At 41.9% G+C, this 15,008-nt stretch overlaps 1 protein-coding gene across 11 annotated transcripts in view; it reads left to right on the top strand.

Moving 5' to 3' along the window:
* The window catches only part of afdn (afadin, adherens junction formation factor), a 207,932-nt gene that overhangs the window by 87,435 nt on the left and 105,489 nt on the right, over window positions 1-15,008 (top strand). For all 11 annotated transcript variants that reach the window (XM_033025695.1, XM_033025702.1, XM_033025694.1 and 8 more), the window contains exons 3-6: window positions 1,044-1,159; window positions 6,635-6,792; window positions 9,112-9,278; window positions 10,918-11,075. In XM_033025695.1, the coding sequence (XP_032881586.1) occupies window positions 1,044-1,159; window positions 6,635-6,792; window positions 9,112-9,278; window positions 10,918-11,075 (599 nt within the window). The remainder of the gene's footprint in view (window positions 1-1,043; window positions 1,160-6,634; window positions 6,793-9,111; window positions 9,279-10,917; window positions 11,076-15,008) is intronic.

Below are 15,008 nucleotides of genomic sequence, written 5' to 3' on the forward strand. Positions count from 1 at the left end.
GACCCCAGTCTGTTAGGTTAGACAAGCACACCTCTTCAACCCTCACCCTGAACACCGGCGTTCCACAGGGCTGTGTGCTGAGCTCCCTCCTCTACTCCCTCTTCACCTACGACTGCACACCTGTACATGGTACTAACACCATCATCAAGTATGCAGATGATACAACGGTGATTGGCCTCATCAGCAACAACGATGAGTCGGCCTATAGGGAGGAGGTCCAGCGCCTAGCAGCATGGTGCGCTGACAACAACCTGGCCCTTAACTCCAAGAAGACCAAGGAGCTCATTGTAGACTTCAGGAAGTCTAGGGGCGGCACGCACATCCACATCAACGGGACGGAGGTGGAACGTGTTTCCAGCTTCAGGTTCCTGGGGGTCAACATCTCCGATGACCTCTCTTGGACCCACAATACCTCAACTCTGATCAAGAAGGCTCACCAGCGTCACATCTTCCTGAGGAGACTGAAGAAGGTCCATCTGTCTCCTCAGATCCTGGTGAACTTCTACCGCTGCACCATCGAGAGCATCCTTACCAACTGTATCACAGTATGGTATGGCAACTGCTCTGTCTCCGACCGGAAAGCACTGCAGAGGGTGGTGAAAATTGCCCAACGCATCACCGGTTCCTCGCTCCCCTCCATTGAGTCTGTCCAAAGCAAGCGTTGTCTGCGGAGGGCGCTCAGCATCGCCAAGGACTGTTCTCACCCCAACCATGGACTGTTTACCCTCCTACCATCCTGGAGGCGCTACAGGTCTCTCCGTTGCCGGACCAGCAGGTCCAGGAACAGCTTCTTCCCTGCGGCTGTCACTCTACTCAACAATGTACCTCAGTGTCTGCCAATCACCCCCCTGATTTTTCCACTGATGCTGCCTGACCTGAGTATTTCTAGTATTCTATGTATTAAAAGTTTCTAGCATCTGCTTTAAAATCAATATACTAGTTCTGCATGATTATAAATGTTGAAACTAGTTTATGAATAATTGCTTCATTTTTATGGAATCTGTCGTAGAATTTAATGGTGGGGTATGAATTTTATTTTGTAGAGGAGCGTAAACTTGACAAGGAAGAGAAGCCTCTGGTTGTACAATTAAACTGGAACAAGGACGATAGAGAAGGAAGATTTGTTTTGAAGAATGAAAATGCCTTCCTTCCACCAAAGGTAAGAACTTCCAGAGAAATGCAGCTATTTCAGTGTTTCGCAGGTTGATTAATATAGCTGTTGAATTTGTAACTCCATTGAAGACTATCATAAGTACTGCATAATGTAATGTGACAGGTGTGAAATCTCACCAATTCGGTCATAGATTTATGTTCTCATTGGAGTCATGTGATTGATCTCTGTGCTTTCTCTTGAGCGAGAAATGCTGTCAAGGTGAAAGTTGGTGTTTGTCAAATATCTACGTTATTACCAGCATCCAATGTCAAGCCTGAATGGAAATGTTTATTTTAGTGATGTATGGAAGTTTTATTTCTGTGCAGTTGGTCTGCAGTATGTGCCACCATATTCCCTTTTCATGACACTTCATCAGCATTTAGATAGTGTTTTCCCCAGGATAAGGCAAACAAGATTGGTCAGAAATTCTAAATAACAGTTGGGAGTAGAATATAATTTTTCTTTGTGTATATCTTATAATGTTAAGGAATAAAACATTTTAAGAAATATGAAGCGCTCTAACTTTAAGACCAAACTCTTCCATTTTAATCGAGAGTGGATAACCGTACATTTTCTTTGCCAGTTTTTTTGTATAGTGAATTTAATGCCATTATTTTTGTCACATTCTCTTTGAATGTATGTACACATTTCCACTCCTCGTACAGTGTTGTCCTGGAGAACCCCAGCCAGATTCCTATGTCCTTTACTGTTGGTTAAATATCCCAGGCCATTTACTAGCAATGTTACAATACTTACCTTCAGCGGCGCTGCAGCTCTGCCACTGGTCGTGTGCGCGACTTTGGCGCCTTTGAGGGGGGGATTAAAATCCCGTTTTGTACTGCCTGTCGGAGGCGGACTTCCTTGGGCTGCTAGCTGATGAAGAAAAATCGATCGGACTTCCGTTCCCCGTATATTTAAAAAAAAAATTTGCTGGACAATTTAATATTTGGATTAAAATAAAAAGCGACTTCGAATGCCCTCAACGCCTACAATGTGACGGATCGCAAGAACAGGACAAAACAAAGGGTAAGTCGTCTATTTTACATATACTCTTGCTTCTTGGGATGGCTTTAATCTAATTTTACGTTGCAAAAATATAATTTGGGCCCCATATGAACCGGCAGTGTTTTTCCTGCCGATATGGAGTTCAAATTCACCCCAAATGCAACGTTCCAATCGATCGCGTTCCAGAAGCAAGATGATTTAAATCCTCTTTTTTTTTTTGGACAATCATGTCATAAGCCGTCTAAATTGTATATATTTTGTGTTATTCTCTCTCCATGATCATTATTTTTTAACAAAATATTCACAACAGTTTGAGTCGCATGTATTGTGCAAAAAAACAATAATTTTGATTATATTTTGAGTAGATGTTTCTGGATTAATTTATGGGAATTAAACATTAAATTCTTTCCATCTGGCATATAAATTCATGACAGTGAGATTTAAAAATCATGTTAAAATGTGATTTCTTGTGTGAATGGGATTAGTTTGTTATTTGGAGGCTATTTAAAAAAATTATCCTTTTCTTAAGAAATGGAATTACAGGACATTCTTAATGGGAAAGTAGTGGGCAGAAAGGCATGTTTGAAGAGCAAAACTTGTAGTTTACAATGCCAAAATTGAAAAGTTTAGGAAAAACAAAGTGTACAGAGTTGCTTATTGATTACAATCTGAGGAGTATGATGATGCTACTGATTATGATATGCCAATGTACCAGCTAGCAACTGATCTCCATAAAAACTTGGTCTATTGCTAGAAATTGTAATTTATTTACCTATCTGTTACGGACTTACAGCATATTATACAATAATATTAAAGTTCTGATCTTGAGAATATCACATTTTGGAATTTCTTAAGGCAGTCTGGGTGTTTATTACTATTTCTGTCACAACTGTCAATTTTGTAATTAGTTACAATTAATTAATTATATGCTTTAATTTCAGGTCATCCAAGTAAGATGTTTTATATCTGTTTCAGAATGCTTCAATCTATAATAACTGAAAATTTCATTCAGTTCTCTTAATTTTTAAGAAAGTTATGGGCTTTTGACTGTCCTCGATCACAGCTTTTGTGTTAAGTCAATGGAAAAGCAATAGGGAACAAGATGCCAATTTCCGAGTGTGAAAATGGCCATAGCTTTTTTTAATACTGAAGATATGAAAGTGAATTAGCTGTCAAATTAAACTTCTTTTTATGCTTTATCTGATGGGATAAATTGCAGACTTGATTTTTAAAATCTCAAAATTTTGTAACATTGCTACTTTTACTAACATCTTGTATTTTAGAATTTTAGCTCTCGCTCTTGCCTAGCCTGTAAGTGGGTTTTCAACAGTGGCTGCAACATTGTCTTATTTTGCACTATATTTGTGTTCCTAAACATTTGTTTAATTTATTTGGTGAAAAAGGCATTTGTAATCACAATTCTTTAGGTATTCCCACGCTGTCCACATTCTGAATGGTATCCTTGTCATTGTTTCAATAATCACTCATTTTGTTTGGTCACTTGATTGTCTGTATATTGCTGTACAATGTGATAGCTTTAATTTTAAATCACATAAATTTAGAAGGCATTTTATTACTACTTCTTGCAGCGATTTCTACAATATCCATTATCATTTAAAATATTTGCTCTTTTTTATGGGCTAGTATTATTTCTGTAAAAATCCACCTGATTTTAATAGTTGACTAGACCAAGTGGGTCCAGTTGGGCCCCGTCCCCCAACGCGGGGGTGCGGCATCATACGGAAGAGCTGGTCTCCGAACGCGGTGTCGCCGCTCCCCCGGAGGCAATCACCCACCCCAAGGAAAATTCTGGAATTTTTAATTGTAAATGAAACCCCTCCTCTATACCACCTGACTGGCACGACAAGTGGAAAAGGGATTTATTAAAGCTTAAAATGTGAATAACTCTTAAAATATAATAATTTAAACATTATAAATTAGATATATTCAGTTCAGTTATTTCTTGCTGCATCTCTTGCTCCCCTCTGTTTCGTGTTCTTTCTCGTTCATCATCGAAATGTTCAGTAATTCTTTTTGCGTCTCTTGTTCCCTTCTGCTCTTCATTTCCGCTTGGTCGTTTTGCGTCTTTCCTTGACCATGCTGCAACTCCTTTGCTCCCTCCTCTTGGCATGATGTAAGAAAGAGGTAGGTATTCATCAGGATGTAAATATTTATAAACTTCTTAAATACAATCATTCATATATTATATAAAACTCTCTTTGTGCGTTTGTTTGTTTGTTTGTTCGGTTGTCAGTCACATCTCCAAAACCCGACGCGGTAACGGAGACATTTTTACATATTCCGGTAGAGATTTACCTCATGAATTCAAAAATCTTCGCATCGGAAAATTTGGTTAATTATTTCCCGAGTTTTTAACTAAAATTGTTTTAAAATATAACTGCCACATGACGTCACAATGACTTAAATACTCGCGACCAGCTGCGCAGACTTTTCAATTCGCAGCCAGTTACATGGATTGAAGCCCGTGAACACGTAATCAAGTCGTCCAGCGAGCTCCACTGGGCTTCTTGAAGTTCAACAACATGGCGGCGGCGATCGTTATTGCAGAAAGAACGAGCAAGTTCTGCAGGTCATAGGAGGTCATCGGCTTACTCTTGAATCCTCTCCGTCTCCCCCGTCCGATCGTAGAACATGGCGGCGGCGGCCGTTATCGTCAAGTGGGCGCGGGGCACCTCTGGGAAAGGCCGTCTATGGAGACCTGCGATTGCTCCGTTGATCGCAGGGACACGGGGAATCGTTCCAGACCATTCCAGCCTGGCGGCCTCCCCCCAGCGAAGAATCAGTGGTTTATGAAGTTAAAACCGTTGGGGAGGTGGAGAGGGCGGCGACCCCCTCCCCTTGCGGGGGCATTGTGATGTCATTCGAAGCTGCCGTTAGGGAGGTGGAGAGGGCGGGAACACCCTCCTCTTGCAGGGGCATTGTGATGTCATTCATAGACATAGAAACATAGAAAATAGGTGCAGGAGTAGGCCATTCGGCCCTTCGAGCCTACACCGCCATTCAATATGATCATGGCTGATCATCCAAATCAATATCCCATACCTGCCTTCTCTCCATACCCCCTGATCCCTTTAGCCACAAGGGCCACATCTAACTCCCTCTTAAATCTAGCCAATGAACTGGCCTCAACTACCTTCTGTGGCAGAGAATTCCACAGATTCACCACTCTCTGTGTAAAAAATGATTTTCTCATCTCGGTCCTAAAAGACTTCCCTCTTATCCTTAAGCTGTGACCCCTTGTTCTGGACTTCCCCAACATCGGGAATAATCTTCCTGCATCTAGCCTGTCCAACCCCTTAAGAATTATGTAAGTTTCTATAAGATCCCCCCCTCAATCTTCTAAATTCTAGCGTGTACACTATTAGAATCTGCTTGAAGCTCGAAGCTGCTTGAAGAATCTGAGTTGTTTGAAAAGCCGTTTTTGGCTTTTTTAAAACTTTAATGATGAATAACTTTTGAAATATAGCATGGAATGTGAAGGGAACCTATTTATAGCGTCGACTGGGTTAATGTGAGTAATAGGTTCGTAGCGCATAGCGTTTTGATGAAGGTAGAAAAACACTTACACACACGCATACATACACAGGCATACACTCGCACTCACACACACCCCCACACACACGCGTATACCTACATACAAGATGAGACCTTTATAGGTATATATACTAGACCAAGTTCTGACCCGTTGGGGGGTAGAGAGGGAGGGCGGGGTAGAGATGGAGGGAAGGGGGTAGACAGGGAGGGGTGGAGAGGGAGGGGGTAAAGAGGGTGGGAGTGAGGGTATATAGGGAGGGGGTAGAGAGTGGGAGCGAGGGTAGAGAGGGAGGGGGCGAGAGAGGGAGTGTAGACGTGGCAACTACCCTCCCTACCCCTCCTCTCACTCATTTCCCCCACTCCCTCCCCAAGTTCTTTCCCCTCTCCTCCTCCCCCCCATTCCTCCTTCACATCTCTTTCCCTCTCCTTTCCCCTGCCGCCTCTGTTCCACCTCCGCGAGGCCTCTTTGCCGCCGCGAGGCCCCACCGTCGCGGCCCTATCGTCGCGAGACCTCACCGCTGCCGTCTCGATGTTTCCTTCGCCGCGGTCTCGACGCCTCCTTGATGGCCATGTAAATCCCCAGACGCGGCGTCGCGGGTAGAAGCCCGGGTCGGAAAAAGCGGAATTTTAATTTAAATGCGGCCCTCCCCCTGACGTCACTGGAAATGACCTCATGAAAGGAACATTTTTACATGTCACTCCATGTATTTAAACAGGAGCTGCAATTAATGAAATTGTAATAACTTTTTTACAGCAAACAAAGATAAAGGAGGGAATGTGAATCTGAAAATGGCTATAAAATGGGAATTCCATTTAAATCAGTTGCAAATTAATGGATAGTTTTTGAATTATTATTGAACAAGTGACTAGTTAACTTTGAGCTCAATTTCTCACATGTATGTCTGTAATTTTGATTTGCAGAAGTCTCAGAGTAATGGTCCAGAAAAAGAGAAAGAAGGGGTAATCCAGAACTTTAAAAGAACGCTCTCCAAAAAAGAAAAGAGGGAGAAAAAGAGGCGAGAAAAGGAAGCACTAATGCAAGCTGCAGATGATGAGAGACCTGTCCTCACTGGTGATGGGTAAGCAGTAGCAAACTATTCTTACTTGACAATCTTCCTCCGTTCACAGATGTTTCTTGATTTTCATTGTTCTTTTTGTATTCCAAGCTAATATGGTGATAGTCCAACTTGATTCTTTGCGTTGACTTGCATTTAAAATAGTAATTTTTGCATCCTCTGGAAAAAAAAATTGAATGCAATTTAAAGTTCGAGTTGTGAATAGCATTGCGCTTTGAAAAGTACTTATGTGGAAATGGAAAGAACAGTATTAACATTACCAGATAGATAACTTTCTAAGATGTGTGACAATATAGAGCTATGTCAGTAAATCTTTTAATATACATTTCTATTCACTCTATATACTATTGACACATCTCTCAATGCTGACTTACAAAGCAACTTCATCAATGTCATTTTTCAGAATATTTCTTAGTATCATATCCTCAACGTCCATTACCATAGCCTTAATTCACCTACCACCCACCTACACCAGGAGCAATTATAATTACCAGTTACCCTAGTGACCAGCACATCTTTGGAATGTGGGAGGAAATTGGAGCACCCTGAAGATGATCAAATGTTTACAATAATGAAAATGTTCACATTAGTAATAAATGCAAAGAGAAAGAAAACAATTTTTAAAAATAGGAAACAAATCGCTGGAGAAATTAGGCAAATTTTAAATGTAATCTAAAATGTCAGACCTTAACCAACCATAATCTTCTGACACACATAAACAACTAAACTATATAAATTGTCAGAAATGGACGCAGCCCTCCCCATCCTCAAGGCAGATCCATCATCAAGAATCCCACTAGCCAGGCCATACCCTCTTCACATTTGATTAACTTTGTACCAATTGTAAATCCATGTTTAGTTTTAAAGTAGCAACGTAATTTAAAGAAATATCTAATATTTACATTATCTGCCTTGCCTATCTCAAATGCCTCATTTGTGTGCTGAAAAACGAGTTATTTTTTCCAGTTATTTTTCAAATTAACTCACTGATGTTGAAGACTGATCTTTGTGGTTTTGCAATGTTTATGCTTCTTGGAACACATTCTTTTAACTTGGTGACCAGAATTGACAGTTTGACTAGAAAGTTGGACAGGTTAAATGTAACGTTTAGATTGCATTACCATTTATTTTGTTTTTTATTCTGCCCCTGCAGTCACTTCTGAGCATTTGAGTTACCTCATCGTTTTATATCTTTTGAAAATTATTTTGCAACAGAACTACTTACGGAGAAACTATTCCATTACGGCTACATTGTCACCTATCCAATATAGTAGAAAATTGGCCGGATAGGACCTGTCCACTGAAAGAAGGACAGATCTAATTTGGACAATTATGCCTTTATCCTGCCATTCAATTATCAGCCCCAGCTCGCAGAATAATGGAAGATGCTCTTGCTAGGTGTGTGGCGCCAATGACCTAATTTTGACCCAAATTTCTATGTTCTTATGCTAACATAATGCATTATGCTAGCATTTAACAACAACCCCACCAATGTTTTGAGTTCTTCAACAGGATTTTGTCTACAATCATTAGACTATACTGAATTGGTGAAAAATGTTTAGATGTGAGGTAACAATGACAAACATTGGCAATGATGCTGAATGAACATTGTATCCTGAAGCTGAGAAAAACTGAAAATCAAAATTCCTGTAGATGCTGAAACTTTAAAATATAAACAGAAAATATTAGAAGTACTCAGCAGACCAAGCCGCATCTATGGGAAGAGAAATAGAGTTAACGTTACAGTTAAAAGGCCCTTCGTCAAGATTTTTCTAAAGAGTCCTCGCCTAAAAAAAAACTGAAATTGGAGTGAAACTTTTTCTGCCTGAATTTCTGTATCGCATTAAGAAACATTGTAATTTTGCTGGCCTTTGATTTGAAGTCTTAGTACATCATGCTGAGGTTACTTAGGATCAACTCCTTCTAGGCTCAGCTTCATGAATAACTATCCAAAATAAAATCTCATGCTAGAATAAGAAAGTGAGATGATAATGAAATAAAATTAAATCCAGCACAGGTCGGAAAGAAATCCCTGGTGTAATAAATAACGGAAACTTATTGACAATAAGCAGGATTTTTGTTCACTAACCCCACTGAATCTACATGCAATTTATCAAAAAAAAACCCTGATGTTAATTTCCTCAAAAAAATCAATCTCATTAATGAACCAACAACCTATCATAAAAATGATCATGATTCCACATTCTCTGGAGAACGTTCAGAAATTATATTTTTCTTGAGCTTTCCAAGAGACCTTAAAGTTATGCAATTTAGCTATAGGTTGCACTTATTTTCTCCAGTGAAATATCTTTTCACCAACAGTGAGAACTCAAGTTCGCATATTGCAGCAGAAGTGTACAAAGACATGCCGGAAACTAGCTTCACTCGTACAATATCGAACCCTGAGGTAGTTATGAAAAGAAGACGACAACAAAAGCTGGAACAGAGAATGCAAGAATTCCGCAGTGGTGATGGACGGCCTGACTCGGGTATTGACAGCTGCTGTTTGTACACAATATTGAATATTCAATCCAAATCGTGTTGAGGCAAAGAAAATTTTGTATGTATGGATGTCAAGAGTTTAACAAAAGATGATGTTAATATAATAATAATAATAATAATAATAATAGTATATTTTATTGTCATTGCACATAGGTGCAACGAGATTTGGTATGCAGCTTCCATCCGATAGTCATAACTTAAACTAATAAAATTTCGATACCCCGAGAAACATGATTTATAAAAAAAAAAGACCAGTAAAACAGTCTAAAGTGCAAATATGTCTGTGCCGGGTCGATGTGCGTGAATACAGTTTGTGGGGGTGGGGGGCACTCAGCAGGGCCGGTTCAGAGCAGCGATAGCTCTGGGGATGAAGCTGTTCCTGAGTCTGGAGGTGCGGGCGTAGAAGGCCTTGTAACGTCTGCCGGAAGGTAGGAGTTCGAACAGACTATTACAAGGGTGTGAGGAGTCTTTGTGGATGCTGACGGCCTTCCTGAGGCACCGTGTGTAGTAGATGCCCTCCAAGACTGGTAGCTGTGTCCCAATAATCATCTGCTCCCTGTGGATGACGCACCACTCTAAGTAGCCCATAGAGGAGATTTAGATGCAGGGGTTGTGGAAAAGAAACCCAAGTATGCATCCAAGACAGCTTGAGAGTGGACCAATAAGGGGAGGGGTTGAACGTGAAACGTGTCAGAGGAGTGATATTTACGGAGCTATAGTAGATTTAGTAGATACTCTGACGTGAATGGGGTTAGAACATAGGACAGTATAGTACAGTTGGCGCACAATGTCCATGCTGAATATGCATCCACAATTTGTTGCAATTTCTTGCGGATGTTTAATTTGCAGGTGAAATATAATCCTAACAAGTACAAAGTGGTGCATTTTAGAAAGTCAAAGGTAGGACAGGAAGGAATGTTGACAAAACAGATGGACTTTGAGGTTTATAGTTTCCTGAAAATGGCAACACAGGTCAATAGAGTGTTCAAGAAGGCATATGCTTGTATTCATAGATCAGGGCTTAGAATATTAGAATTTTACAAAACACTTGTTAGGCTGCACTTGGAGTATTGTGTGCAGCTCTTGTTGCAATGCTATAGGAAAACATGATGCACTAGAGAAAGTACCAGCTTGTTGCTTGGATTGGAGAATTTAGGTGTTGGGGAGAGTTTGGATAGGCTGGGCTTGTTTTCACAGGAGCAAAGGGTGCCAAAGGGTGACCTGATAGAAATGTTTCTTATGAGTGGTGTAGAAAGAATAGTCAAAAGATTTTTCCTATGATAGGGGTATCATAAGCCAGAAGGCATAGTTTTAAGATAAGGGTGAGCAGATTTAGTGTTTTTACACCGAGTAGTTGATATCTGCATTATGCTGCAAAAGGAGGTGGAATTAGATACACATTACATTTAAGAGGCATTTAGACAGACACTTATAGGCAAGGCTTGGAAGTATATGGCCCAAGTGCACGCAAATTGGATTGGTGTGGATGGATAATAAGGTTAGCATGGACATGGTGGGCTGAAGGGCCTATTTCTATGCTGCTCGAGTTTGACTATTAAAAAAAAAAATCTTGATCCAATTCTAATTGAGGCCTCATGAACATTTGTATCTGCATTTTTGATTTAGGTGGCACTCTTAGAATCTACGCAGATAGTTTGAAGCCGAACATCCCATATAAAACAATCTTGCTGTCAACAACTGATACATCAGACTTTGCTGTTGGAGAAGCTCTTGAGAAATATGGATTGGAAAAGGAAAACCCAAAAGAATATTGTATAGCACGGGTATGTGTGTTTTATGTGCATGTGTACGCCAACTAAGAACACTTTACTTCATTGAAGAATATCTTTACTGATTAGCTCAGTAGACAAAAATGTTAGTTGTTAAAATCGTGGAGGTTTTACATTTTTTAGTCAATCATAGTTGATTCTGCAAGCCAAAGAATGTTTTCATTTATTGGTGTTAAAATTCTTCGGGTGTAATTTTCCATTTGTGCAGTAAATGGTTTTTAAGTGTCTGAAATAAAATCAATTCCATTCCCTTCCCTTACTGTGAGCCACTATTTATTACAGGTGCACAACCTTTTATCCGAAAGCCTTGGGACCAGACACTTTTCGTAATTCGTAATTTTTCGGCTTTCGGAATGGAAGATTTTTAGCGTAGATTTTAACGGCTGGCTCAGTGGTAGAGTGCTCGGCTCATATCCGCAAGGTCGCGAGTTTGCGCCTCGATCCCGGCAGTTACTCGATCGCGAGTTTGAGTCTTCAATGTAGTTTTTTCTTGCAGAATAGGAGAGAATAGGGAGGGTTAGGCTGGGATCATTCTCTGCGAGATGATCTTAGTGCGGGAGACAAGTGTAGGAGAGGTGTACTGACTGTGTGGGCAGAACTTTGGAAGTGATTGCCCACCATTCTCAAAAGCCGCTGTGTCTCCCTGTCCCTGGGGTAGCAGGGGGCGATCAAACAGCACAATACCCCCCTCCCCCTCCAACTCCAGAGGAATTCGCTCCCCGATGGGCCGCTACGGCGACAAGTGGCAGTTCGCCCACAGCCCGAGCTGCGCCCCCTCATCCGCCACCCCAAGAACAAGACGTACCTTGCACACCATCAGCTTCTGCACCTACGGGGAGCATGTTCCTCTGGAGTTGGAGCGGGGCTGGGCTAGAGTTGCTGATCTGGGATCTCCGTGCTTGCAGTGGGCCTGGGGGTCGGTGTCCCGATGAGGGGTCGCAGCTCGGGCTGTGGGCGAACTTCCACTTGTCGCCGTAGCGGCCCATCGGGGAGCGGCTTCTGGTGGTCCTGACGTCTCCGGCCTTGCAGGTGAGCAGGAGATTGGGGTTGTTTGCAGTTGCAGAGGGAGGGGGCAAGGGCGGTACAGTTCCCAGTCTCAGCTCCTGTCCAGGGGGGTGGCCGGAGACGTCAGGACCAACAGGAACCCGCTCCCCGATGGGCCGCTACAGCGACAAGTGGCAGTTCGCCCACAGCCCGAGCTGCGCCCCCTCATCCGCAACGTGGGTTCCTCTGGAGTTGGAACGGGGCTGGGCTAGAGTTGCTGCTGGCTGTGAGTCTCTGGGATCTCCGTGCTTGCAGTCGGTGTCCCGTTGGTCCTGACGTCTCCGGCCACCCCCCTGGACAGGAGCTGAGACTGGGAACTGTACCGCCCTTGCCCCCTCCCTCTGCAACTGTAAACAACCCCACTCTCCTGCTCACCTGCAAGGGCGGTACAGTTCCCAGTCTCAGCTCCTGTACAGGGTGGTGGCCGGAGACGTCACAGCCCGAGCTGCGCTCCCATCATCCGCAACCCCAAGAACATTACGTACCTTGTACACCATCAGCTTCTGTCCCTACGGGGAGCGTGTTCCTCTGGAGTTGGAACGGGGCTGGGCTGCTGCTGGCTGTGGGTCTCTGGGATCTCCGTGCTTGCAGTGGGCCTGGGGGTCGGTGTCCCATTGGTCCTGACGTCTCCAGTGACTGGCACTGACCTGCTGGCATCGCCGACGTGAAGACAGTGCAAAGCCCCCGCGCCGGTGCAATGGGCGGGGAGCTGGAGAGGGGAGGGAAGGGGGTCACACACATGGCCGGGAAGCAGAGGGGTGTAGGTGGGGTGAAACTGAAGGGAGCGACAATCTGCTGCTGCCTGCCCGCTGAGTTAAAAAGTTCCCACGGAAGACTCACGTACACTGTGTATCGTGAGTCTACCGTGGGAACTTTTTAACTCAGCGGGCAGGCAGCAGCAGATTGTCAATTATTAACCCTCCCGCGCAATATACCCTCACCTTCTCTTTTATGAATGGGGATTTAGTTCCCCTTTCTTCGAGGACCGACCGGAGGTTCCGCTGTCACCTCTGCGGGCTGCCCTCGGTGAACGTCTTCAAGGACCGAAAAAATGTCCGCTATTCGGAGCTTTTCGTTATTTGGAATTTCGGATAAAAGGTTGTGCACCTGTACTTTCTTATGGTGCTCCAATTCTGATTTGAACAATTGCCAAAGTTGATCTCAGGAAAGGAATTTGCGTTTCATAAAATAATTACACCATTTGGTTATTCAATTGATCCTTAATGTTAGATGCCACCCATTGTCACTTGATGCATTGATTGTCAGCAGGAGCATGCTGTAACACGTGATCTAGTTACAAAATGTCTTTTAACATTCTGCTGCTTCAAGCAGGTGAATTTACAATCTACAGTAAAGCATGCCATAAATGTCAGTGCTGCTTTATGATGTAAACTCTTTCCAGTATGTTGTTTAACATCTTTTGAAATAATTTAAAACACAAGGCAATAGTTAATTATATGAAAATAGTGCTAGTTCAATGTGTCTGGATTAATTAGAATTTGGCTACACTGACATAATTGCCTCACTCAGTAAGATATCGAATCACTTCACACCCTGACATAACCAAAGTGCCAACTGCTGAAATGAAATAAGCGTAAGCATAAAAGAAGCTTAAGCATAAACTATCATCTCAATTCTATTTCAGAAATATTCAGACATGTAATTCACTCAATAGGTGCAGATAATTTTCATTTCGTACAAAATGGCTTGCAACGTTTTAACCTTTTTTAATCCACCCTTGCATGCTATTATTAATACCTCAAGAAATAAATTTTCTCCAGTTATTGGTAATGTTATTGTCTCGATTTACAAAATTATCTCTTTAAACTTCTCATTTTGCGTGTTAGAAGCCGTTTTTTTTGTACATCTTTACATTTTTTAAGTGAATTTTAGATCATTTAAATATTTCAGTATAACAATACCACACAGATATTTTTATTGTTCAATCAGGATGGATCTTGTTTATGTCGATGAGTGATCAATATTGCCAGCAGCTATTAAAATCTATATTTGTATGTTAGGGGCTCATCCTTGTAACTGTATCAACAAGATTAATGTTGCTATTATGCTGTTTGCAGCAGCTGATGTATTTGCCTCCTTACATTGATGTCCATATTTCAGTAGTCAACACTGATCCCAAGGATGCTTCTTCCACTTAATTTTTAAAGTGAGTGCTTGAAGGTCTAGTCTAGCAACACATGTACACTGTATAGAGAGTATTAGAAGGCGAGTTTGGCCATGAATGATGTTGGATAGTTTGACTTTCTTTGACATGAATCGGGGCAAAATTAATTTTCTCAAAGGTGGGTGTTAAATTTGCCACGTGCTTGAATTCTCTGCTAGTTCCATTCTCAGCGAGTCACATTTGTCCCTAACATGATGTCTTTTGACGTTTTTAAAGTTAATTTTAAAATGTATCTTTTGACATTTTCTTTTCTCCTCTGGTGAGTTTGCTATACAAAAGTTATTTGGCTTAATGTGCATCAGACATGCATACAATAAAGCAAAATAAAAGAACTGCAGTTGCTGGAAAATTGAAATAAAAATAGTGCTGGAAAAATTCTATAGGTCAGCAGTACCTATTGAAAGAGAAACAGTTAATGTTTTCGATCAGAGATCTTGCATCAGAACTGGGAAAGAGAGAAAACAAATTAGCATTAAATTCAGGAGAGGGTTGGGGATAAGCCATTGATGAAGCCGTTTGATGGATAAATTCACTCCTCAAATGCAGAGAGGGCAGTGTCAGCGAAGATATTGTCAGACAATACCAAGTGGGACCCGTTGGGTTCCTGTCACACGGGAGGCCTGGTCTTCGAACGCAACCAATTCCCCCAACTCAATATTCGACCGCTCACCCATAGCCCCCTACGGGAGGCCTGGTCC

The sequence above is a fragment of the Amblyraja radiata genome, chromosome 8 (assembly GCF_010909765.2).
Source record: "Amblyraja radiata isolate CabotCenter1 chromosome 8, sAmbRad1.1.pri, whole genome shotgun sequence".
Classification (NCBI taxonomy): Eukaryota; Metazoa; Chordata; class Chondrichthyes; order Rajiformes; family Rajidae; genus Amblyraja; species Amblyraja radiata.